The sequence below is a fragment of the Vulpes lagopus genome, chromosome 1 (assembly GCF_018345385.1).
Source record: "Vulpes lagopus strain Blue_001 chromosome 1, ASM1834538v1, whole genome shotgun sequence".
In the NCBI taxonomy this organism is placed as follows: Eukaryota; Metazoa; Chordata; class Mammalia; order Carnivora; family Canidae; genus Vulpes; species Vulpes lagopus.
In genome coordinates this window covers 86,272,268-86,297,150 of record NC_054824.1, presented here as the reverse complement: position 1 = coordinate 86,297,150, position 24,883 = coordinate 86,272,268, and the positions used below count along the sequence as shown (strand labels likewise).

The 24,883-nt window shown below is 39.0% G+C and overlaps 2 protein-coding genes across 5 annotated transcripts in view; one reads left to right on the top strand and one right to left on the bottom strand.

The window, feature by feature from the left end:
- Positions 1-24,883, bottom strand: part of CCDC191 (coiled-coil domain containing 191) — an 88,655-nt gene that overhangs the window by 17,610 nt on the left and 46,162 nt on the right. For all 3 annotated transcript variants that reach the window (XM_041723693.1, XM_041723694.1, XM_041723697.1), the window contains 4 exons: positions 22,527-22,966; positions 21,623-21,735; positions 19,521-19,603; positions 18,490-18,591 (listed from right to left, as the gene is read on the bottom strand). In XM_041723693.1, coding sequence (XP_041579627.1) covers positions 18,490-18,591; positions 19,521-19,603; positions 21,623-21,735; positions 22,527-22,966 — 738 coding nt within the window. The remainder of the gene's footprint in view (positions 1-18,489; positions 18,592-19,520; positions 19,604-21,622; positions 21,736-22,526; positions 22,967-24,883) is intronic.
- Positions 2,341-2,670, top strand: LOC121472523 (tubulin-specific chaperone A-like). 2 transcript variants are annotated; one of them, XM_041723713.1, is made up of 2 exons: positions 2,341-2,525; positions 2,595-2,670. In XM_041723713.1, the coding sequence occupies exons 1-2, from the start codon at positions 2,341-2,343 to the stop codon at positions 2,668-2,670; spliced, it is 261 nt and encodes an 86-aa protein (XP_041579647.1). The 2 variants fall into 2 exon arrangements, with proteins under 2 accessions (XP_041579647.1, XP_041579639.1); XM_041723705.1 differs by having other exon boundaries at positions 2,341-2,670.

Below are 24,883 nucleotides of genomic sequence, written 5' to 3'. Positions count from 1 at the left end.
AGCACACATTTAGGGATTGGCTGTGGTCCTCCCCAAAGGGAAGTGCCTGATGGACCCTTCCTCTGCCTTCTCCCTCTAGCCAGTCTAACAATAAAACCAGACCACCAGCATCTCTCTGGAAGGAGCAAGGACACAGTCCATTACCCACATTTGTGATTACCACTGAGGGATGGGATCCTGGTTTGCCTGACTCTGAAAGCCAATGGAGCTTATATTCACAAGTCCTACAGGGGTGTAGGAGTACCCCTCTCCTCTTGTGGCTATCCACCGGGGCTCAGTGCAGAGGGAGCAGACAAACACATCTCACAGTTTCTCCCTGGAAGGGGCTTAGTTACCTACATTCCCAGCTGCTGCCTGAGGGTACAGTTTTTAATCAGCTTACATCTAGGTGCTGACTGAGATTCTCCCATTTGGACAGTGACAGGTGTTGGTACATGCTCAACTACCAGGAGTTAAGAACAAGGACAGCAGATTGGATGATCATAAAAGTTTGAGAGACAACCAAGAGCCTGAGCAAGGCTGACTACAAGGTTTATCTCCCTCATGAGACCACTATGTCAAGACTAGGAGTGGCTGCTTTATCTAGGGTGCAGAAACCAACAGGGAAGCCAAGAAAAATAGAGAAACAGGGGACTGTCTTCCAAGCAAACAAACAAGATGAATATCCAGAAACCAATCTTAATGAAATAAGTGACTTACCCAGTAGACAGTTCAAAAACAGTGATCATAAAGATGCTCACTGAGGTCAGGAGAGCAATGTATGAATGAAGAATTTCATCAAAGAGATACAAAATATTAAAAAACAAACAAACATAAATCAGATAGCTGACGATTACAGTAACTGAATCGAAAAATTCAATAAAGGGGTTCAACAGCCAAATATATCAGCAGAAGAAAGGACCAGTCAAATTAAAGAAAGGGCAGAGAATTCATCCAATCAGAGGAAAAAGAAAAAAGAATGAAGATAGCCTAAGGGATGATGCGACACCATCAAGGGTACAAATATATGCATAGAAGAGAGAAAGGGGCAAAAAGCTTATTAAAAGAAATACTGGCTGAAAACTTCCCTTTCCTGGGGAAAGAAATAGACATCCATATCCAAGAAGCCCAAAGAATACCAAACAAAATGAATCTAAAGAGCCACACGCTAAGACACATTATAAATTGTCAAACATGAAAGACAAAGAGAATCATAAAAGCAGCAAGAAAAAAGCAACTTGTTACATATAAGGGCACTCTCATAAGATGATCAAGTTTTTCAGCAGAAACCTTGCAGGCCAGATGGAGTGGGATGATATATTCAAAGTGCTAGGAGAAAAAAAAAACCTGCTATACAAGAATACCCAGCAAAGATGTCCTTCATAAATGAAGAAGAGATAAAAGAATTTTCCAGACAAACCAAAGCTAAATGAATTCATTACTACTAGACCAGCCTTATATCATACTTAACACTGAAAAGGACTAATTCAAAGGGCATGTGGGTGGTTCAGTCTGTTAAGTGTTCGACTCTTGGTTTTGGCTCAGGTCATGATCTCAGAGTCCTGAGATCAAGCCCTGAGTCAGGCTCTTTGCTCATCAAGGAGCTCTCTTTCTTTCTCTCTGCCCCTCTCCCAATTTGTGCACACTTTTTCTCTCTAAATCTTTTTTTAAAAAAGACTTCAAGTTGAAGTGAAGGATATTAATAACATGAAAACATATGAAACTATAAAATTCACTGGTAAAGGTGTTTATATAAATAGTTTAATCAAAATACTCTAATATGGTAATGGTGGTAGGTGAATCTCTTATAACTCAAGTATAAAGGCTGAAAGACAAAAATATTAAAAATAACTATAGGGCAGCCCGGGTGGCTCAGCAGTTTGGCACTGCCTTTGGCCCAGGGCCTGATCCTGGAGACCCGGAATCAAGTCCTACGTTGGGCTCCCTGTGTGGAGCCTGCTTCTCCCTCTGCCTGTGTCTCTGCCTCTCTCTCTCTCTGTGTCTCTCATGAATAAATAAATAAAAATCTTAAAAAAAAAATAACTATAAAAATAACTTGTTAATGGATACACACTATAAAAGATGCAAATTGTGGGGTACCTGGGTGCTGTAGTCAGTTGAATATCTGACTCTTGGTTTTGACTCACATGGTGATCTCAGAGTTGTGAGACTGAGCCCCATGTCGAGCTCCTCACTCAGCATGAAGTCCGCTTCAGATTCTCTTTCTCTCTCTCTCCCCTTTTGCCCCTCCTGCTCATGCTCTTGCTCTCTAAAATAAATAAACTGTAAGTATTTATGCAACTATCTTCCTCCACAGTTCCTTGGCTCTCTACCCCTCCTTCCTGTGATGCTCAATGGATCATGGTCAATCCTCAAATGAGGCAGGTCAAGATCAAAACTGGCATGGCGACCGGATTGGTCAAAGAAAAAATGATGTATGAAAAAAGAAACAAAACAAGAGAAAAGATTAAAAAGAAGAAGAAGAAGAAAGCTAAAGATTGTGAAAATTATCCAATTAAAAAGCAGGTAGAGATCCTACAAGAGTCGTGGATGATTCTAGATTGCCAGCACAGGTTGGAAGCTGCATATACTGATTTTCTGCAGTTACTAAAGAGTGAAAAAGACTTGCAAGAAGCTGACGAATATAAGGAAACATGTTTAGTACAGGATTTGGTGAAGTTAGAAGCCTAAAGTTTTCTGTACAGGGTGTTTTTTACATTAAATCTTGGGATCCATTCCATAATTCATTATTTTGACCACTGCTATATGTTCAAGTAGTATGAGAATGCGCTTCTTTTACTCAGCTGCATATATTTTTCTTTGCCTAATTTAATGGATCAAATAAATTAGCCCATCTAATAAAAAAAAGTCACTCACCCAATTTTGAATCACCTAAATACATAAAGCAAATACTAACATATTTGGGAGGGAGATATAGACAGCGATACAGTAATAGTAGGCAACCTAAATAGCTCACTTTAAACAATGGATAGATCACCCTGACAGAAAAATCACTATGGAAACATTGGACTTAAATTATATGTTAGACCAGATGGACCCAACAGACATACACAGAACATTTTATTCAACAACAGCAGAATACACATTTTTCTCAAGTGCATATGGAACATTCTCCAGGATAGATCATATGTTATATGCCACAAAACAAATCTTAATAAATTGAAAAAACTGGTATCAAGCATCTTTTCCAACCATGATGCTACAAAATTAAAAATCAACTACTGGGTGGCTCACTGGTTTAGCGTCTGCCTTTGGCTCAGGTCCTGATCCCAGATTCCTGCATCGGGCTCCTTGCGTGGAGCCTGCTTCTCCCTCTGCCTGTGTCTGCCTCTCTCTCTGGGTCTCTCATGAATAAATAAATAAGTTTTTTAAAAAAATCAATTACAAGAGGAAAACTGGAAAATGCACAAATATGTAGAGATTAACAACATGCTTACAAACAACAAATGAATCCAAGAAAAAATTAAAAGGGAAATCAGAAAACATCTCCATGCAAAAGAAAAGGGAAACAAAATATACCAAAAGTTATGAGATGCCTCAAAATCAGTTTTAAGAGGAAAGTTATAGCAGTAAACAATTACATTAGAAAAAATGAAAGATCTCAAATAAACAACCCAACCATACATCTCAAGGAACTAGAAAAAAAGAAATAACTATGTCCAAAGTTAGCAGAAGGAATGAAATAAAGATTAGTACAGAAATAAATGAAATAAGAGACTAGAAAGACAATAGAAAAGATCAAAGAAACTAGGAGCTGGTTTTTTGAAAAGATAAACAAAATAGAAAAACTTGCGGCTAGACCAAGAAAAAAAGAGACACTTAAATAAAATCAGAAATGAAAGAGATAACATAGAAATAGTAAGGATAACAACAAACTACTATGAACAATTATATGCCAAAACTTACATAATCTACAAATGGATAAATTCCTAAAAACATACAGCTTTTACTAAGACTGAATCATGAAGAATTAGAAAATCTGAACAGACTGATTACCAGTAAAGAGACTGGATAAATAATCAAAATCCTTCCAACAAAGAAAAGTCCAAGACCAGATGGCTTCATTGGTAAATTCTACCAAACATTTCAAGAATTAATACTAATCCTCTTAAACTCTTCAGAAAAAATGTAAAAGAAGGGAATACTTCCTAAATCATTTAAAAAAGTCAGTATTAATCTGATGCCAACAGCAGTCTAGGACACAAGAAAATTACAGGCCAGTATCCCTGATGAATATAAATGCAAAAAAATCTCAACAAAATATCAGCAAATCAAATTAAACAGTACATAGGATTATACCTATGATCAAGTGGGATTTATCGCAAGGTGCAGAAAAAGTATCTGACACAATTCAACATCCTTTCATAATAAAACCTCTCCAGAAATCGGGTAGAGAAGGCATGTATCTAAATATAAAAAAGACCAAAACTTGAGAAGCTCACAGCTAATGTCATACCCAACACTGAAAAGATTTTCCTCTAATATTATGAACATGAGAAGGATGCCGACTGTCACCAATTTCATTCAAACTAGTGTTGGAAGTGCTAGTCAGAGCAATTCGGCAAGAAAAATAAATAAAGACATCCAAATTAGAAGAAATAAAATGGTCTCTCTCTGCAGATGACATGATATTATATATTGAAAACCTTAAAGACTCCACCAGAAACTGTCAGAATAAACAAATTTAGTAAAATTGCAGGATACAAAATCAATATACAAAAATCAGTTGCATGGCTATAAATAATAGTTATTGGAAAGAGAAATTAAGAAAAGAATCCCATTTACAATAGCATTAACAAGTAAAAACTACTTAGGAGTAAATTTAATCAAGGAAGTAAAATACCTGTACACTGGAAACTATAAAATATTGGTGAAAGAAACTGAAGAAGACACAAATGTTCTATATGGATGGATGTTTCTATGATTTGTCCTGCATAACCAGCCACATGGACCTGCACATGTGTAGTAGGCAGGCTGAGGAATGCTGTTTGTGAGACTTGTGCTGTGTGAATAACCTTGGGAGCCTGGTTGTTGAAATAGATTATCTGGCCTCCAGGTCAGAACTGGCCCTTCTCTTCTGGACACCAAGATCTATAAATCTTGTCTCACCCTCCCCTCCTGCTCCAGACTGGGCTGGACCCCCAGAATGAAATCCAGGGCCATTCCTGGATGGCAAACACACATAGCCCAGGCTCCTTGAAAATATAAAAATATGATAACAGAGATGTAGCTCACTCCAAACTGCATGTAGGCAAACAAATGTTTAACTTCAAACCCTGTTATTTGCCCTATAAAGATGGGGATAGTCAGTTGGATGTCTCACCTGAGGGAGGACTATCCACCCAGACCTCTTAATCAGGACTCTATCCCGTCTGTTTCCACTGGGCTTCCCCAGCTAATGAGGTTGGATGTTGTAAGTACCCAGTTTGATGTAACTTTGCGTTATTCTCATTTATTGCCTACTATTACCTTTATCTATGTGTAGCTTGCTTTCCTCTTCTGTTTCTATAATAACAAAGTTTTCTTTCCTTTTTGGAACCAAAACATGGCTGTTCTGAATCTTTTCACAGAACAACAAATAATTGGAAGGATACACCGTGCTCATGGATTAGAAGAATTAATATTGTTAAAATGTCCATACCAGCCAAAGCAATTTACAGATTCACTGCAATCCCTATCAAAATTCCAGTGGCATTTTTCACAGGAAAAAAAAAAAAAAAAGCAATCCTAAAATCCGTATGGGACCATGAAAAATCCTAAATAGCCAAAGCAGTCTTGAGAAAGAACACAGCTGGAGGCATCATATTTCTTGATTTCAAACTATACCACAAAGCTATAGTAATTAAAACACTATGGTATTGACATTTAAAAAAAAAAGACACATAGATCAATGGAATAGGATAGAGAGCACAGAAATAAACTCATGCATATATGGTCAATTAATTTTCAACAGAGCTGCCAAGAATATACAAATGGTCAAATTAGTCTCTTCAATAAATGGTGCTGGGAAAACTGGATCGCCTCATGCAAAACAATAAAACCAGACCTTTACTATACACCATAAAAATCAACTAAAAATGGATTAAAGACTTGAATGTAAGACCTGAAACTAAAACTCCTAGAAGAAAACACAGTGGGTAAATTCTTTGACACTCGACTTAGAGATGAGTTTTTGGATTGAACACCTTAAAACAAAGGCAACAAGAGCAAAAATAAATAAATGGGATTACATCAAAAAAAAAAAAAAAAGCTGAAAGAAGCTAAAAAGCTTCTGCATGGCAAAGGAAACCATCAAGTGAAAAGGTAATCTATGGAACAGAAAATATTTGCAAACCACATATCTAATAAAGGGTTAATACCTAAAATATACAAGGAACCCATATAGCTCAATAGCAAAAAAAAACCCCAAATAGCCCATTTAAAAAATGGATAAAGAACCTGAATAGACATTTTTCCAAAGAAGACATACAGATGGTCAACAGGTACACGAAAAGGTACTCAATATCACTAGTCACCAGGGAAATGCAAATCAAAACCACAATGAGGTATCTATCAATCACCTCACAACTACTGGAATGGCCATTATCAAAAAGACAAGAAATGCTGGCAAGGATGTGGAGAAAAGGGACCCATTGTGCACTGCTGTTAGGAATGTAAACTGGTGCAACCCCTATGGAGAAAAGTTGCAGGTGCCTCAAGAAATTAAAAATGGAACTACCAAATTATCCAACAATCCCAGTTTGTTTTTGTTTTTTAGGATTTTATTTATTTATTCATGAAAGACACAGAGAGAGAGAGGCAGAGACATAGGCAGAAGAACAGGCTCCTCACAGGGGGCCTGATGTGGGACTCGGTCCCCGGACCCCAGGACCATACCCTGAGCTGAAGGCAGACCCTTAACCACTGAGCCACAGAGGCATTCCCAAAAATACCAGTTCTAAGTATATATGCATAGAAAACAAAATCACCATCTGAAAGAGATATCTGTACCCCCATGTTTATTGCAACATTATTCACGGTAGCCAAGATATGGAAACAACTTTAGTTTCATCAATGGATAAATGAATTTTTAAAATATCGTATATACATATAGTGGAAGATTATTCAGCCTTAAAAAAAGAAGGAAACCAGGCCATTTTTGACAACACAGATGAACCCTGAGGACATTATGCCCATTTATAGGCCAAGTAAAATAAGCTAGACAGAGAAAAACAAATACTAGGTGGTGTCACTTATCTGTGTAATCTTTATTAAAAAAAAAAAAAAAAAAGGTGAACTCTTAGAAACAGCGAGTAGATGTGGTTGCAAATACTTGAGGGGTAAATGGGAGAAAGGGAGATCCCAGAGAAAGGGTACAAACTTTTAGTTGTAAGATAAAGGTAGCCTGAGGACCTAATGCATAATACGGGGACTGTAATTGTTAATACTATACTGTATAACTGAAATTTACTGGAGTGCCTGGGTTGCTCAGTCAGTGAAGTAGCTATTGTCAGCTGAGGTCATGAGCCTGGGATTGAGCCCTGCATCGGGCTCCTTGCTCAGTGGGGAGCCTGCTTCTCCCTGCCCTCTGACTGTGCTCTCTCTTATATAAATAAAAAATCTTTAAAAAAATTCACTGAGAGAACGTTTTTCTTTCTTTAGATTTTTTAAAAAAGATGGAGAGTGAGCAAGAGAAAGGGGAGAGGAGCAGAGGGAGAGGGAGAAGCAGTGTCCCGACTGAGCCCTAGGACTCTGGGATCAGGACTTAAGCCAAAGGCAGACCCTTAACTGACTGAACCACCCAAGTGCCCCACTAAGAGAGAACCTAAGTGTACACACAAAAGGTAAATATGTGAGGTAACAGATGTGTTAATTCAATGGTGGGAATCCTTTTATAATGCATAAGGATATCAAATCATCCTGGTGTATATTTTCAGTACCTTACAATTTTGCAAATTATACCTCAGCAAAACTGAAAAAATAAGTATAAATGCCATGACCAAAACGCTAATGAATTTCATTTCAACAAATAGCTAATTAACTCAATCTGAACATATAACCACTAAACAGTAGGCTAATCACTGGAACACTACTCTGGAGCATTAAAGAAACAATTCAGCCAAGCCAGTGAGGCAAAGGGGGTCATGGGTACAAGGGTGAGCGCTGTACATATTCTCAGATTCAGTGTTGTTCACACATGATTTATACCTAAGTTACTATAAAGTATCTAGTTAGGAGAGTAATCAGTATTTCTCACCTCATTATTATGGGAAACCTAGCAAGACAGTCCCTTCATTTAGATTATAGGGTAGAGAATTTTATGTAAAGAACCCTATTTAAATTTAAAGTTTCTCCATACTTCATTAAAAGCCTAGAAATAAGGGATGCTGGGGTGGCTCAGTGGCTGAGCGTCTGCTTTCAGCTCCCGGCGTGACACTGGAGACCAGGGATGGAGTTCCACATCGGGCTCCCTGCATGGAGCCTGCTTCTCCCTCTACCTGTCTCTGCCTCTCTCTGTGTCTCATGAATGAATGAATAAATAAAATCTTTAAAAAAATAAAAAAATAAAAGCCTAGAATATTGTTACCCTGGGCTTTTTTAAAGTGATGAACAAATAAGTCCAGAAAAAAAGCTAAAAGTATTTGATGATCATTAGGCAGCCCTCCCTCCTCTGAGGAGGAGAAAGATTAACCATTCCTGGTAATACCCTGAGAAAAGACACTCCCCAGCTCCTCAAAGAAGAGCTGCACCCCTTGAGGGGCTGACTGAGAAAGATGACAGAAGCTTAATAGTTTACTGTAAAGCTATCATAATTTCTTTTAAATAAAAATAGGCCATAATACAAGTAGAGAAAAACTAAAAAATGGTGAGTGGTAGCAAGTGATACCCCTTAGGAAAGTCACAAGAGCAAAAGCAAAGACTTTAGACTGTCTTCACAATAGAAGTCATCTATGTCGTATAAATACAAAACACATATAACTTAACATCTCCCCCCACCCGCCCCCCACCAAACACACATACACACAATTTCACTTCAGGAAAAGTGCGGTGAATTGGCTGATTCTGACAAGCTATTAATTGCTAAGTCTTCTGCAAGAAAAAAAAAAATGAGAGCACACTGGGATATTTCTAATACAGAAGGGAGATTTGCCCTAATCTGACAATCCAAACAACCTGTTTCAGTACAAATTCCTCAAGATGAAATGTCCACACTAACCCAAAATTAATCTTTATAATCCTTATCCAGACACCGGAGATGTTGAACTGGATGGCCAGAAATAAAAATGTACAAGATTTTCTTATGAGTAACAAGGACTAACTCAGGATTCTGGGAGGCAGGGCAGGGGGGGTACAGAAAGTAGTCATTTTCACGTCCATTGAAAATGTCCCTGTAGCAGCTGTGACTTATAGACAGGAATCTAACACAGACGGTAAGCCTTTGGAGAAACCCTCAGGCTCTCCAACCCTGTTCGCATGTACATCTAAATTACAGTGTAATTATTTTCCTAGAATTACACCTCAATGGCTGTAGGCTCCAAAGGAAATCTATTTTCCGATGCAGTGGGGAAAAACAGCCTATTTAAGTCTACTTTTCCATGGAAAAAATAGAAAAACATTTAATAGAGATCTGCTTGAGCCAAAATTTTATATTATACAGCATTTTAAGTATATGTTCTATCTCTTGATAAGGATTCCTCAAGAGTTCACTTTATTTCATTAGTATTACATTTTCATTTCCTTGTGCATAAAATAGAGGATTACGTGAAATGATGGTGTCTGCTTTGAGATGGCCCTTATACTGGGGGCTCTATGTTGCTAGGGTTTCCTAGGGTATAGTTCACTCAGGCTAAAAAGGGATAAAAAAGCGGGCTATCTTTCGGATTTAAAGTATTCAACAAATGATATGCAAGAAATAAGACTAATCTGAATGTGTATAGGTGCACATATATAGATCTCCACCACTTCAACTTTGAAAGACCAAGTATTATAGCAAGAATTAAGAAACTTTCTGCCTTCTGTCCACCCTTTCATTGTGCTCTGGAACATATTCCTATTTATATACTCCTGTAATTTATACCCTTTGCTCCAGATATCATGAATTCCTCCCTCACTACTGGATCATTCCCATCAATATGCAAATATGTGCTGGTATCTTCCATCTTTAAAAAACAAAATAAGCCAGAAAAAACAATCACTAACTATAAAAGAATCTTTTTTGATCCATGTGATCCCTATTATACTCACAGAATCTATTTCCTTTTCTATTTTCTCCTCAACTCACTGGAATAGAACCTCCTTACCAGCACTCCACTGAAAACATTCTTGTACAAGTCATGAATGATCTCCAACTTGCCAAATCAGAGACTCATGTCTGTCCTCCTTTTAACTGAACTCAGCAGCATTTAGTCTAGTTAACCATCAGCAGCCCCTTCCAGAAATACTTTTTTCCTCAGATTTTCAACAAAAGTGTCTTCTGGTTCTCTTTCTACCTCATTAGCTCCCATCCTGAGTAATTATTCATATACTTGAGGACTGGTTTTAAACCCTCATATTTTCTACCCAACCTCCCAAGTTGATTTCATTCACTTTCAGAGCATTGATAACACTGACATTTTAAAATTTTATTTGAGAGAGAGAGAGCAGAAGCAGGGGGAGGGGTCAGAGGGAGAGGGACAAATGGGGGGTCATAGTCATAGGGATATTGCCACCTTTTTTGCAGGCTTTTGCTCTAGGAACTCAACTAGGCTCTCACAGAGACTATCAGAGAGAATCCAGATAAAGTTCCTACCATGGTTCTGGCTGGTGGAAAGGAACAACCACTGTAAAATCTGCCTAGACCATTCTCCCTGAGAAACAAAAGCCTTCATCTGCAAGTGGCCCCACCTGAGGGCACTAGTGGAATCCTACTGCTGCTAGGGGGAAGGGTTACCCAGACTAGCCCCCCATCTCATCTAAGTGGAGAGGGAACCTCACAGAGGGAGGGGCTTTAAGGTTACAGACTGAGCCAGTAGATACTAAAAGAAGACAGAAGAGTAGAAGGAGAAATTCTTCTGACTGCCCAATACTGTACTCCAAAGACTCAGACTTAATCAGAATGTTATAGAATGCTTTCCCTCATCTATACCCCACCAGCATGCTAACAAACCTCCAGTAATAACAGTGGGGTACACCTGAGGGACCTGCAAGAGTTGGATAATCTCTGGGGAACAGCACAAAGGGAAGACCTGAAGCCAATAAAAAAAAAAAAAAAAGGAGACAAAACAAAGTTGCTAGTGTAAATTGAAGTCTATGGTGCTCACAGCAACAGCAAGCCTCAACAATGGGAACCATGGCAACCACAAACTTCAAATGTACCCGAACTCCTGGCTACATTAACACAAATCTCCACACCAAAGGCCTATTTATCTCAGTTTCTATTGCCCTGCAAAATAAACCTGGCTTTGGACAAATTGCAACAACAAAGGCATACCAAAGACAAGCAATAAACACAGTTTAAAAAAATAAATCTTTAGAACCAGACTCAGATATGACAGAGATGTTGGGACTACTAGAGAGGGAATTTTAATTTTTAAATAACTTATAATAATATTCAAGGCTCTAATAGGTAAAGTAGTTATTATTCAAGATCAGATAATTTTAACAGAGATATGGAAACTATAATAAACAGTCAAATGAAAATGCTACAAAATCAAAAACATGGTAACAGAAATGTCCAGAGTTCAGGGACACCTGGCTGGCTCAGCGGTTGAGCATCTGCCTTTGGCTTAGGGAGTGATCCTGGAGATCGAGTTCCACATCTGGCTCCTTGCAGGGAGCCTGCTTCTCCCTCTGCCTATGTCTCTGCCTCTCTCATGAATAAATACATAAAATCTTAAAAAAAAAAAAAAAAAAAAAGAAAAGAAATGAAGAGAGTTCAAAGGGCTCATCACTAGACTTGGTATAGCCAAGGAAAGAATCAGGTAACTTGAAGTTAAGTTAGTAGAAATTACACAAACTGAAAGGCAAAGAGAAAAAAGAATGAAAACCACAACAGAGCATCCAAGAGCTGTGGGATAGTATCAAACCATGTAATGCAAGCATTACAACCTGCAATGCAAGCATTGCGACTGGAATCCCAGAAGGAGAAGAATGGAACAGGTGAAATATTTAAAGAAATAAGGGGTAAACATATTCCAAAATTAGTAACAGTCACAAAGCCAAGTATCTAAGACACTTAGAGACCACCAAGCAGGGGAAAAAAAACAAAGAAATCACATTTGGGCATATCATATTCAAACTGCTGAAAACCAAAAACAGAAAAAAAATCTTGAAGGCAGCTGGTGGAAAAGAACCCACTTTACCTACTTTATAGACTAAATGTTTATACCCCCCTCTAAATTCATGTTGAAGTCCTAACAACCAGCATGGATGTATCTGGACATGGGGTCTGTCAGAAAGTAATTAAGGTAAAATGAGGTCCTAAAGGTGAGATTAGTATCCTTATAACTCACTAAAAGAGCTCATGTACTCCCTTTCTCACTAGGAAAGCTCACGGGAGGATACAGTGAGAAGGTGGCCATCTACAAGACCAGAAGAGAACCTTCACCAGAAACCAAACATGCTGGTACCCCGATCTCAGATGTTCAGTCTACAGAACTGGCAACCTAAGTAAGTAGATTAAGACACCTATGATAAAGGAACAAAGATAAGACTTACAGCAAACCAGTCAAGCAAAAAGACAAAAGAATGACATAAGTAAAGTGTTGAAAGAAAAACTATCAACCCAGAATTCTATATCCAGTGAAAATACCTTCAAAAGTGTAGGAGAGGGACACCGGGGTGGCTTAGTCAGTTAAGCATCTTACTCTTGATTTTGGCTCAGGTCATGATCTCAGGGTCGCGAGATTGAGCCCCATGTCAGCTCCACACAGAGCATGAAGCCTGCTTAAGATTCTCATTCATATTCTCTTTCTCTCCACCCCTCCCCTGCTCATGTGCTCTCTCGCTCTTTTTTTTTTTTTAAAGATTTTATTTATTTATTCATGACAGACACACAGAGAGAGGCAGAGACACAGGCAAAGGGAGAAGCAGGCTCCATGCAGGGAGCCTGACATGGGACTCCATCCCAAGTCTCCAGAATCACACTCTAGGCTGAAGGCGGCGCTAAACCGCTGGGCCACCAGGGCTGCCCTGTGCTCTCTCTCTTAAAAAAAAAAAAAAAAAAAAAAAAAAAAGTGAAAGAGAAATAAAAACCTTCTCAGACAAATGAAAACTAGGGAATTCACTACCAGTAGACCTATCCTATAAGAAATGTTAAAGAAGGTTTTTCAGGCAAAGGGAATATGACATAGGTTAAAATCTTAAATCTGTACAAAGAAATAAGGAGCATCAGAAATGAAAAACTATAATCTTCAGCTTATTTTTAAGATTTATTTATTTGAGAGAGACTGAGTGTGAGAGGGAGGGGAGGTTAGGGGGAGAAGGGGCAGAAAGGGAGAAGGAGAGAGAGAATCTAAGAGTTACGTGCTTAACTGACTGAGCTCATCAAGAGTTGGGTGCTTAACTGACTGAGCCACCCAGGTGCCCCTAGCTTATTTTTCATCACACTAAAATAAAATTGTTTAAAGCAATAGAGGTAAGAAGGTGTTGGGTACTTATAGTATATATAAAACTAAAATATATGACATATGTGATGGTAAAGATGAGAGACTGAATCTTCTCCCTGAGATCTGGAAGAAGGCACAGATGTCTTCTTTCACTACTTCTATTCAACTTTGCACTGGAATTCCTAGCTAGTTCAATAAGGCAAGAAAAATAAAAGGCAACAGAATGGAAAGGAAGAAATAAAACTGCCTTTATTGGCAGACAACTTATAGAAAATTCCAAAGAATCCACAAAAATAACTTCTTAGAACTAATAAGTGAGTTTAGCAAGGTTGCAGAATACAAGGTCGACATACAAAAATGAATTGTTTCTATATATTAGCAATGAATAAATTGAATTTGAAATAAAGAAAACCCCACCATTGATAATAGCACCAAAAAAGAAGTACTTAGGTATAAATCTAACAAAACATAGTCATGAAAAACTATAAAACATTCACGAAACAAAGGTCTAAATCAATGGAGAGATATTACCATGCTCATAGATTAGACTCAATGTTATTGTCAATTCTCCCAATTTGATCTATAGATTCAATATGATCCCAATCAAAATCTAAAGGTTTTTTTGTACATGTTGACAAGATTAGCCTAAATCTTACATAAAAAGGCAAAGAAACCTGAAGAGCCAAATCACTCAGAAAAGGAAAAATAAAGTGGAAGAATTCACACTGCCCAATTTCAAGATTTACTATAAAGGTACAACAGTCAAAGGCAAGTGGTATTGGCAAAGAAGTATATGTAATGAGCAACAGAACAAAGATCCAGAAACAGACCCGCACAAATATATTCAACTGATTTTCAACAAAGGTATAAAGGCATTTCAGTAGAGAAAATATTGCTCTTTCAACAAATGATACTGAATCATCTGAATGTCTATATGCAAAAGAAATAAACTTCTTACAAACAACGGAAGGAGGTGGGGAAAAATAGAAGCTGACCTAAGTGATTAGAAAACCACATTGGAAACTGTATTAAAGCAAAAGAAACTATATAAATACTGTACTCCAGTTGGCAAATTTTCTCATGGTGGGTACAGTTCTGAAATTGCTTTACATGTATACTGGAATTGAACAAGTTAGGTAAATGGATGGTAAATTGTGGGAACCAGATCTTACACTGTCAAATAGGGGATTTACAGATAAGCAAGAAGGGAAGGGCTCTGATGCAGGATTAGAGCCAGAGATTTAGTATGATCTTGGGTTTAGCTTAATGTTTATTCAGATGGACAGATACAGAAATAATTATGGATAGGTGTGTACATGGTTTAGTATACATACATAGATTACTTGGCTCTCTCTGCTGAGGTGCTAGAATTAATGACATCCCAGAAGCAAGGAGTACCCTCACTGCCCAGATCTTGCTTTCCAAATACCATTTAGAACCAGGGCACCTTGGAGAAATGGCTAATTCCAACACACAGCAGTGAAAATACAAGATGAACAGTGTTGGAAAGTAAAATACCCACCAAAAGGATGAAGGCATGGCAGAGGGACACAGGAGCCAACATTAAAGAGCTCCCCATAGCAAAAGTGGGAATAATTTCAGCCACATAATAATACTTTTTTATAACTCAAAGTATGAAATAAATATACATGAGTCCACACTGATATAAATGATTGAATAGATAAACAAATGGAGAAGGAAAAAAAATTCCTCACAGAAGAATCCCTAATAGTATGTGTGGATACTCGACCCCTCAAGGAGACAGAACTTAATTTCCACTCCTCCCTACCTTGGGAGTAGACCAGACTTAATGAAATGCTTCCAAAGATTAGAGTATGAAAAGGGAAAAACAGTAACTTCACAGTGAAGAAACTTGTCAAACACTGCCTTATACAAGTAATCATAGCATCACCAGAGATGTCATCTTAATTTCATATATCCCTTGCTGTGATGAGATTAGAAGGGCCCCTCATCTAGGTAGCATTCTTAAAACAAAAAACATAACCCCAGAAGAATTATAAGAAAAACATCAAACCAAAAAAAAAAAAAAAAAAATCAAACCAACACAAATTGAGGAACATTCTACAAAATACCTTATCAGTATTCCTCTAAATTGCCAAGGCCATTAAAAAAACAAAACAAAACAAAACAGAGAAAGACTAAGTGCTATGGTTTGAATGTGTTCCCTCCCAAATTTGTATGTTTAAATCCTAATGCCCAGTGTAGTGGTGTTAGAAGTGAGGCCTTTGGAAAGTGCTTAGGTCTGAGGGTGGAGCCCTCACGAATGGGATTTGCTGTCATAAAACAGACTCTGTGGGGATCCCTGGGTGGTGCAGCGGTTTGGCGCCTGCCTTTGGCCTAGGGGACGATCCTGGAGACCTGGGATCGAATCCCACATCGGGCTCCTGGTGCATGGAGCCTGCTTCTCCCTCTGCCTGTGTCTCTGCCCCCCCCCCCCCCCCCCCGTGACTATCATAAATAAATAAATTAAAAAAAAAAACAAAAACAACCAGACCCTGTGAAGCTCCTTAGCTCCTCCTACCATGTGAAGACAAAGAGAAGTCAGAAAAACTGGAAAAACTGGTGAAATCTAAATAAAGCCTGGTTTTCACAGTAATGTACTAACGTTGGTTTCTTAGTTTTGACGGATATACCATAGTAATATAATATTAAGGAGAAACTGAAACTGTGTGAGGGGTTTAGGAAAACTCTTAGTACTACATTTGCAACTTTTTTGTAAACCTAAGTAAACCAAAATAAAAAGTTTATTTTTAAAATAATGAATATTAAGGAGGGCACTTGTTGAGATGAGTTTTGCATGTTGTATGAAAGTGATGAATCGCTAAATTCTACACTTGAAACTAATATTACACTGTATGTTAACTAACTGGAATTTACAGAAAAACTTGGAAAAAAAATGACCTTCAACATATAAAGGTTTTGAAGAATTCTGGATGACAAGTGAAAACACTCATGACAGACTCTTAAATGAAAAAAGCAGACTAAAAACTATAACACTTCCATGCCAATTATCAATCTATTAAGAGAGAGCTACTTAGAGAAAAATAAATAAATATACTTAGATATTTAGTTACCTCTTAGTGCTGAGCTCAGATTTTTTTCCATTTTTTTCTAGTTCTCAAATGTTCCACAATGAATAATAAGATATATTGACTCTGTATCATTGTGTTTAAATAGTTTTAATTTTACATCATAATATTTAAGTTATGGGATATCAATGAGAAGGATAAACATCACTCAAGGACTTTATCTCCTCTTCTGGGGAAGGGGAATTAGCACGTTTTTGGTTGTATGCAGGATAGTTGCATCATGTATTATGATCTTCTTGTCTTTATTTGGAGATCAAGTATGGTTTAAGGAGATGTGTATGGGTGCCAAATTGATAAAGGGTAGACTCGTGATGGTTAATTTTATGTGCCAACTAGAACGTGCGACAGGGTGCCTAGATTAAACATGTAGGGGTGTGTTGGTGAATGTGTTTTGGGATGAGATTAGCATTTGAATCCACAGACTCTGTTAGACTGCCTTCCCAAATGTGGGTGGGCATCATCCAATCCCTTGAGGGCTAAACTCCCTTTTTTGAGTCCCAAAAGACAAAAGGAGAAATGTACTCCTTTTTAAATTCCTGACTGCCTGCTTGAGCTGGGCCATTGGTCTCCTGACCTTAAACCAGAGTTTATACTATCAATTCAGACTAGGACTGGAATTACATTGCTGGCTTTCCTGGTTCTCCTGTATGCAGAGGCAGACAGTGGGACTTCTCAGCCTCTATAATCATTTGAGCCAATTCTTCATAACAAATCCCTTCTTATACATACATCTTATTGCTTCTATTTCTCTGTAGAATCCTAATACAATTCCCAATTTGAAGCTCTTTTCTATGAAAATGTCTCTAATATTCCCCCAATCTTTATAGGTCTTGCCTTACATGGCTCTCTTGATCTCCTTTGGTGTTTTTAAAGATTTTTTTTTTTTTTTAAGATTTATTTATTTACTTATGATAAAGAGAGAGAAAGGCAGAGACACAGGCAGAGGGAGAAGCAGGCTCCATGCAGGGAGCCTGACATGGGACTTGATCCCAGGTCTCCAGAATCACACCTCGGGTTGAAGTTGGCACTAAACTGCTGGGCCACCGGGGCTCCCCTTTGGTGTTTTTTAAGTAGGCTTCATGCCCAGGATGGAGCCCAACACAAGCCTTGAACTCATGACCCTGAGATCAAGACGTGAACTGAGATCAAGAGTTGAACCCATAACCGACTGAACCACCCAGGTGCCTCTTCTTTGGTCTTTGAGGCACAAGACAACATATGCTGTACTATATATTGTCTGACACTGTGCATTTTTAGGCCTTATCTTTCCAACTAGAACTTAATAATCTTGAAAGTAAGGGTTTTATCTCTTATTTCTTCTGGGTGTACTTTCTTCCATTTGTTTATTCATTTACTTGCTTATTCTGCAAGTGTGCTGAGTTCCTACTATATGCCAGGGACACTGCTAATCAATACAATAGTGAGCAACACCAGACTGCTCCCTTTATCTTCCAGGAGATTCTAGTTTAGTTGGGGATGCTGAAATCATTAGGACAATCACAAAACATATGCAGAATTATAAGCCCTAGTAATGCTGTGAGGAAATCTATTTCAGAGTCCATATGGGGAACTTAACCTAACCTTGGTTGGAGAAGAGTGTAAAAGGCAAGAAAAGCTAATCTGAGAGAAGATTTCAAATCTTCAAAAAGCTTCGATCTGAAGAATGAGCATGTTTTTCACTAAGGTGGGGAAAAAGGGTGGAGGTGCGAGAAATATGTTCTAGAGGGAAGTTGGGGGATGGAGAAGGTGCACAGGGCCACGGTATTGCACACAGAAGGCTTTAAGAGACAGGTGATTGGCCAGACTCTACAAACCATTTTCTGTAGTCTCTTCTCTTCTCGTTTTTTCTTAAGCTGAGCCTCCTTTTCTTCTGCTTCCCTCTTCTGACGCTCCTCTTCTTCGGCCTTTAACTGGGCCTGGTCAAGATTAGGGTCAGTAAAAAACAAGAACACTATGTTTGTATGGAAATAAGATTTTTTATATTGAGGAAAGTCAAGTATCTACCAAGAGTGCCCACCCTGTCTCTGAAAGAAGCCTATACTTCGTGATAAAAGTAGAAACTCCAACAGGTGGTCAGTTGTGTAACTTAAAAGTTTCTCCAAAAGAATCCTCTTCTACTTGTGAAGGTGATATTAAGAACATTAATTTCTCATCAAAAAATACTTTTTTAGTTCTTTTCACCTGTGAAATACTAAGTCCAAACTCCAAACAGCATAGGAAAATTTTTTTCTTTCATTTCACACACAAAAAACCCCCCAAACTATGGGAACTATTTATTTTTTTCTTAATAGATACAAAATTTATTTTTGATAGTCTAGGTCAAAACTGTCTAAGAACTATTCACCTTTGCAACTTACCACGTTGGAGATCTAAACCTAAATGAGTAAATCCCCCCAACTGTTGGCTCCCATCAAGTTTTATAACACATCCTTCCTGCTAAACTAATGGAGTCACTGTTTCCTCCCTTTCTTTTCCTAAAATCTTTGGAGTACAGGCCAATGGATAAAAAGCTATTACCAACGTTGATCTACCTCCATTGTCTCAAGACACTTAAACAAGCTAGGCTTCATTTTTTTTTTCTTTTTCTTTTCTTTTTTTTTTTTAAGAGGGAGGTGGGGATGCAGAAGGAGGAAAAGAGAGAGAATCTTAAGCAGGCTCCATGCCCAGCACGGAGCCTAATGCAGGGCTCTTGATCTCACAACCCTGAGATCATGCCTTGAGCCAAAAATCAAGAATTGGGCACTTAACCAACTGAGCCACCCAGGTACTTCTATGCTTCATTTCTTTTTTAAATAAAGACCTATACAAATCCTTTTTCTTGCCTCAGGTTTCATTCTTGATTTACCAATTTCTCCTCTTCTTGTTTTTTCTTCTTCTCTGCCAAGATCCGCCTACGTTCAGCTCGCTGAACTGCTCTCTCTTCCATGGCTAGAAAATAGTAACAGAGTTCCAATATCAAAAATATAAGGAACACTGCAAGAGAAATGTCTCCAGATTTTATAGCAGAGTTTAGTGTTATTGCTAGGGTTTTCTTGCAAATTGAGGGTTCACAATTTCAAAAACATTTTTTTACTTGTTTATAAATATATAAATAAAAAATGTCTATTTTAAAAATATTAGTTGTATTTGTAAATATATAAGTATATATATGTCATTTATATACCATCTACAGGTTAAAGACCTACGATCCTATCCTCAGTAATGATGAATAATTTGAAAATTATGTTTTTTACTTTTCTATTAGAATAATTTACTGGTTTAAATAAGACAATGTACCTTGATGATACTTTTATTACTGAAACCCAGAAACCAGAATTTTAATTTGATAATTTCTTTAATGAACGGAGAAAACTTTATTACAGCTAACAAATACTTTGACAATACAATCAATCCTCAAATCCCACTGAGTCTGCTATTTTTCCCTGAGTCATTATACTTATGTCTGTATGTGTAACAACAACAACAACAAACTAAAGTTTAGGGTCATGATGAATACATTAAAATCTAGTTTTAAGGCCTGGATAGATATCCAGATGGGCAGGAAATGGAATTGTACTAGGCATTTGGAGAACTGGCATCTGAACGAATTCAAGTGTCAGACTCCTGTTCTTGACAGTCTATTAAATATCGATCCAAAAGCAGCAAATGTGCAAGATGGTCTGATAATATGACTCTGTCATCAGTCGGGGCTTTTACAGGAAGAGCGACACGGGTAGGAGGAGTATCAAGTTCTGCTCACCTAAGTCAGCCAACAGTTATTGCTTTTGCTTCTTTGTGCCATAAGAAGAAAATTTAAGTCCAAGTTTCAAGAATTAATAAACAAAAAACTCACAAGGCTATTTCTTACAGATATTAAGTGCTGCATCGCTAGAAAAAGAAGTGTGGGGGTGCCAGAGATGGAGGCAGTGAGGCTGTCTTTAAAGAGGCAGAAATAAACTAGAGGATTAAAGTGAGAACCCTGAGAAACAGAGTCTCTGGTAATAAGTGCATTCCCCATCTTTTCTAGAGCTAATCATTAAAGACCACTTGAAAAGTAGCCTGGAGTTCTAAAATATGATTAACTCGTTGAGCAAACAATTTTTTAAAAATAATCCCACTGGAACTGGGCATTTCCTGATCATTCTCAGTGGTAGACAAAGATGGCATAAACTGCTGTCCTGGCAGAGAGTCAACACAGAGACTGCTAATTTCTTCATTAAAAGGAATGGACTTCGGGCATAGTGTGCTTCGGCTGACATCACTTCTTGTTAGGGCAGCAATCTTGCCAAAGGTGAAAAATCAGATTTACAACCATAATATAATTGCCAACATGCCTACCTCTACACAAACAAATGTACAGTGCCTGACTACGTATAAAGTAAAAACAATTAGCAGACTCACTAGGTAGCAAATGCTTTTTTTCTCATAATATTGTCTGGTTTAGATAATGATTTCTACATGCATCAAGAATGTTATTAGATTAAAATGTCTGGTTTGCAGATTTCATTACTAAAAGCATATCATCAAGGTACAACGCATAAAATGATGTGAATTGCTATAAATGGAACAATATTTTAAGGTTATCAGAATATAATCCTAGATCATTATCAATTTTGTCCTAACCAGCTACTCAAGAGTTTTCTCATTTGTGTAACTGTCCCATTTTTTTCCCCATAATCTAAACCTCAAATTACAGGAAAATGATATATCATTCAGCTATTTATTTATTTATTTATTTATTTATTTATTTATTTATTTATGGTGTTATCTGGGAAGGCCAAAACGTTTGGCAGAAGAGGCAGGAAAAAAATGCATAGAACTCTGGTGCAATGCACTCCTCACATGTCTAGCCATCTTTGACCAGGATCTGCCAAGTCTCAAAACCTGAGTTGCCAGGATACAGTCCCAGCACACCCTGTTTCAGGAAGGAGGATAACCACTATCAGACCACCACCAAGTCCGCCCTGCCTTTCAGTATGGGATGGGGTGCCATCAGCTGCCTTGGAATCCTTCTGGGTCCAGAGAGAGAATTCTGGGAGTCATTTCCTCTATGGTCGGTCCCAGGGGAAGTAACGGGTGAACTGGGGGTAAAAGAAAAAAAGAATTTTAAAGGAAAAGAATTCAGACAAATAACCAGCTTTCTCTGAAGTTCTCGAACCTGAGGAACTCAAAGCATTTCACAAAATTTAATTAGTTTTTACTCTCAGCTATGTATCAAACCCACTCAATAAATTGGTGTCATGTGGAGGTGGAAAGGTTGAGTTACTGGCCTGAGTCTGCAGTGAGTTGGAGGCTGTGACTCCCTTCCCGGTGCTTCAAATCAGTAGGGATCTATCACCCACTTCTTATCCTACCGTTTATCCCAGGTACTGAGTAGGTCTCAAACACGTCTGAAACCATCGTAAGCAGCTTCTGAGAAATTTGGACTTGGTCCAGCCTCAAAGATGTTTACTTTCATCCAGAACAACTACAAATGTAAGCTAGGTAATTAGCCAGCCCAGGGGCTGCTCCATCTGCACCTGATACTGTACAACCGGGCTTCTCAGAACTAAACGTAATCAGAAACCTTGAGGTAGAGCAAGTAAGCATTTTTCTCTTCAACTGGTATAGTAACAGAGCTCCTCGGAAAGGGAGCACCATGCACGTGCTAACTGTGGAACTCAGGGGAAGCCAGTGCCTCAAATACCTATTAGTGCCCGTCACCTACCAGTCACAACGTAGGGGGGCTTCTTTGTTTGGAAAGTACACAATAAAAGAAAGGGAGAGATCATAGAGGCCTGGAAGCTGGGCAACAGTTCAGGGGCCTCTCGACCACAACGTGAAAAACCCCAAATCCTGAGTCCAAAGAATGTTCTGACATTAGTGGACATACTTTGGAAGCACCTGGCCGGTTCTCGGGGGTTCCTTCCCTCGGGGGTTTGTCAGCGGGCAGCTCTGCGCTTCTGCAGCGGCCGCGGCCCGCTCTGCTGCCCACCGGGCCTCCGCCAGCCGCTGGCTTTCCTTCAGCTCCAGGATGGTTTTCTGCTGCTCCTGAAGCTGCTTCTTCTGCTTTTCGATCACCTGTTGCTGGAAGACATGATGGTTGTGGAAGTGACCCCTGCAGATGGATTCTGCTTTCTGGCTCGTGGTTCTGAGCTGCTTGTAGGCGCCAGGCTGCTGGGGGGGCTCGACCCCCGGGGTCTTGGGGTGCTTATCGTCACGTGTGTTCGGAGGGACATGCTGGAGGGGAACCTGCAAGTGGCTCTTCGTTGCTGTCCCCAGGTGGGGGCTGGGTTCGCAATCTCGGCTCCCCGAGGGAGGCCCCGCAGGCACCTGAGAGAGAGGAGCAGGTTAGGCTCAGCTACTTAAAGGACTGTGTTGGCGACATCTCGCCTCATCTCCTCAGCCTTGTCTGGCCCAGTGGCACAGCCGCCGCGGGCTCCCCGCCAGGCTGGTCAGAGGCCAGCAGCGTAGCTCTGGGAGTTCTCCTCGGAAGGTGCACTGCTGTTCGCCACGGCAACCGCTGGGCTGAGCGGCTGCAGCGCGGGCCGTTGCCATGGGCCAGGAGCTTTGCAGGAGGAAAGCTGTGCTCTTAGAAATTTCTAATTTGGGGATGCCTGAGTGGCTGGCTCAGTGGTTGACCGTCTGCCTTCATCGTGATCCCAGGGTCCTGGGATCGAGTCCCGCATTGGGCTCCCTGTGGGGAGCCTGCTTCTCCCTCTATGTCTTCCTCTCTGCATCTCTCATGAATAAATAAAATCTTAAAAAAAAGAAATTTCTAATTTGGATAGTTCAATTTGTGAATGAGGCAGGATTACCTCAGTTTTATATTACAGGAATTCTAATCTACATGAATTAACTCTGAATTTTGTGGCTAAGGATATATTCTCCCTCAAGAATGTTTGAGAACTGGGCAGCCCTGGTGGCCCAGCGGTTTAGCGCCACCTTCAGCCCAGGGTGTGATCCTGGAGGTCCGGGATCGAGTCCCATGTCAGGCTCCCTGCATGGAGCCTGCTTCTCTCCCTCTCCCTCTGCCTGTGTCTCTGCCTCCCTCGCTCTCATGAATAAATAAAATCTTTAAAAAAAAAAAAAAGTTTGAAAACTAACAAATACCTTTACAAATCAGTAATAGCTCTATTCTCTCCATGCCTCTCTTGCCACTAATAAATTAATCCCAGGATATGTACGGATGTGTGTATGTAACTTATTCACTCACTCGACTCATTCATTCATTCCTTCTCAGGATCAAAGCCTGGATTAAAGCTTACAGGTCTCCAGACTATTCCCCGACTATCTGGGCAAACATCTGCTTACATAAGAATATTATCAATAATATTATATTTTAGTATATGGCTTAATAGTTTTCAAAGCTTTATTTTTTTTTAAAAGATTTTATTCATTTATTCATGAAAGACACACACACACACACACACACACACACACACACAGAGAGAGAGAGAGAGAGAGAGAGAGAGAGGCAGAGACACAGGCAGAGGGAGATGCAGGCCCCACGCAAGGAGCCTGATGCAGGACTCGATCCCGGGACTCCAGGATCATGCCCTGGGCTGAAGGCAGGTGCTAAATGCTGAGCCACTAAGGGATTCCCTCAAAGCTTTATCATGTAACAGATCTCACTTAACAGACTGAGGTATCAGACTCAATTTTAAGTTCTATATAGAGGGGGAGGAAACAGAATCCTTAATTGGAAAAACTTATCCTGGCCAAAATAATGCAACTTAAAATGTCTCTCCTAGAATGGTTTGACTGTATGGCCTAAGGTCTGACCAAGCCAATGAACTATATATCTTAGAAGTTTCTCGCTCTAAGAGAGTACCGTACTAAGGTACTCAAAAATATTCTTCATGGTGATAGAAATAGTTCCTATAGACTCAGCTGAAGTGAAAAATGTGATATATGGGAACTCTGATGTGCTAAAGACTAAAAAATAACCTTCTATTTCAGAAATGTCAATGGACATTTATTCATGAGAACACCCACTTAAGTAATTTAGCATCAAGCAGGGCCTATGTTTTAGGCCCTTTTAAACTTTGTGATAATGATACGTTATTAACTCAGCAAGACTGTAAAAGCCTTGAGTATAGCCAAAAGATTTCTTTTGGATCACGGTAACTTTTCAAGATGAAAATAAGAGAATGAAAGGAAGCTTAATGGTACAGATTGTACTTAGCAGAACAGGACGGAACAGCTTGGCATAATTAGCGAAAGTCATCTATTAGCTAACTGATAATT

Excerpts from the sequence above, each read along its gene's own strand:
- LOC121472523 (XM_041723705.1), top strand. The coding sequence starts at position 2,341 with ATGGTCAATCCTCAAATGAGGCAGGTCAAGATCAAAACTGGCATGGCG.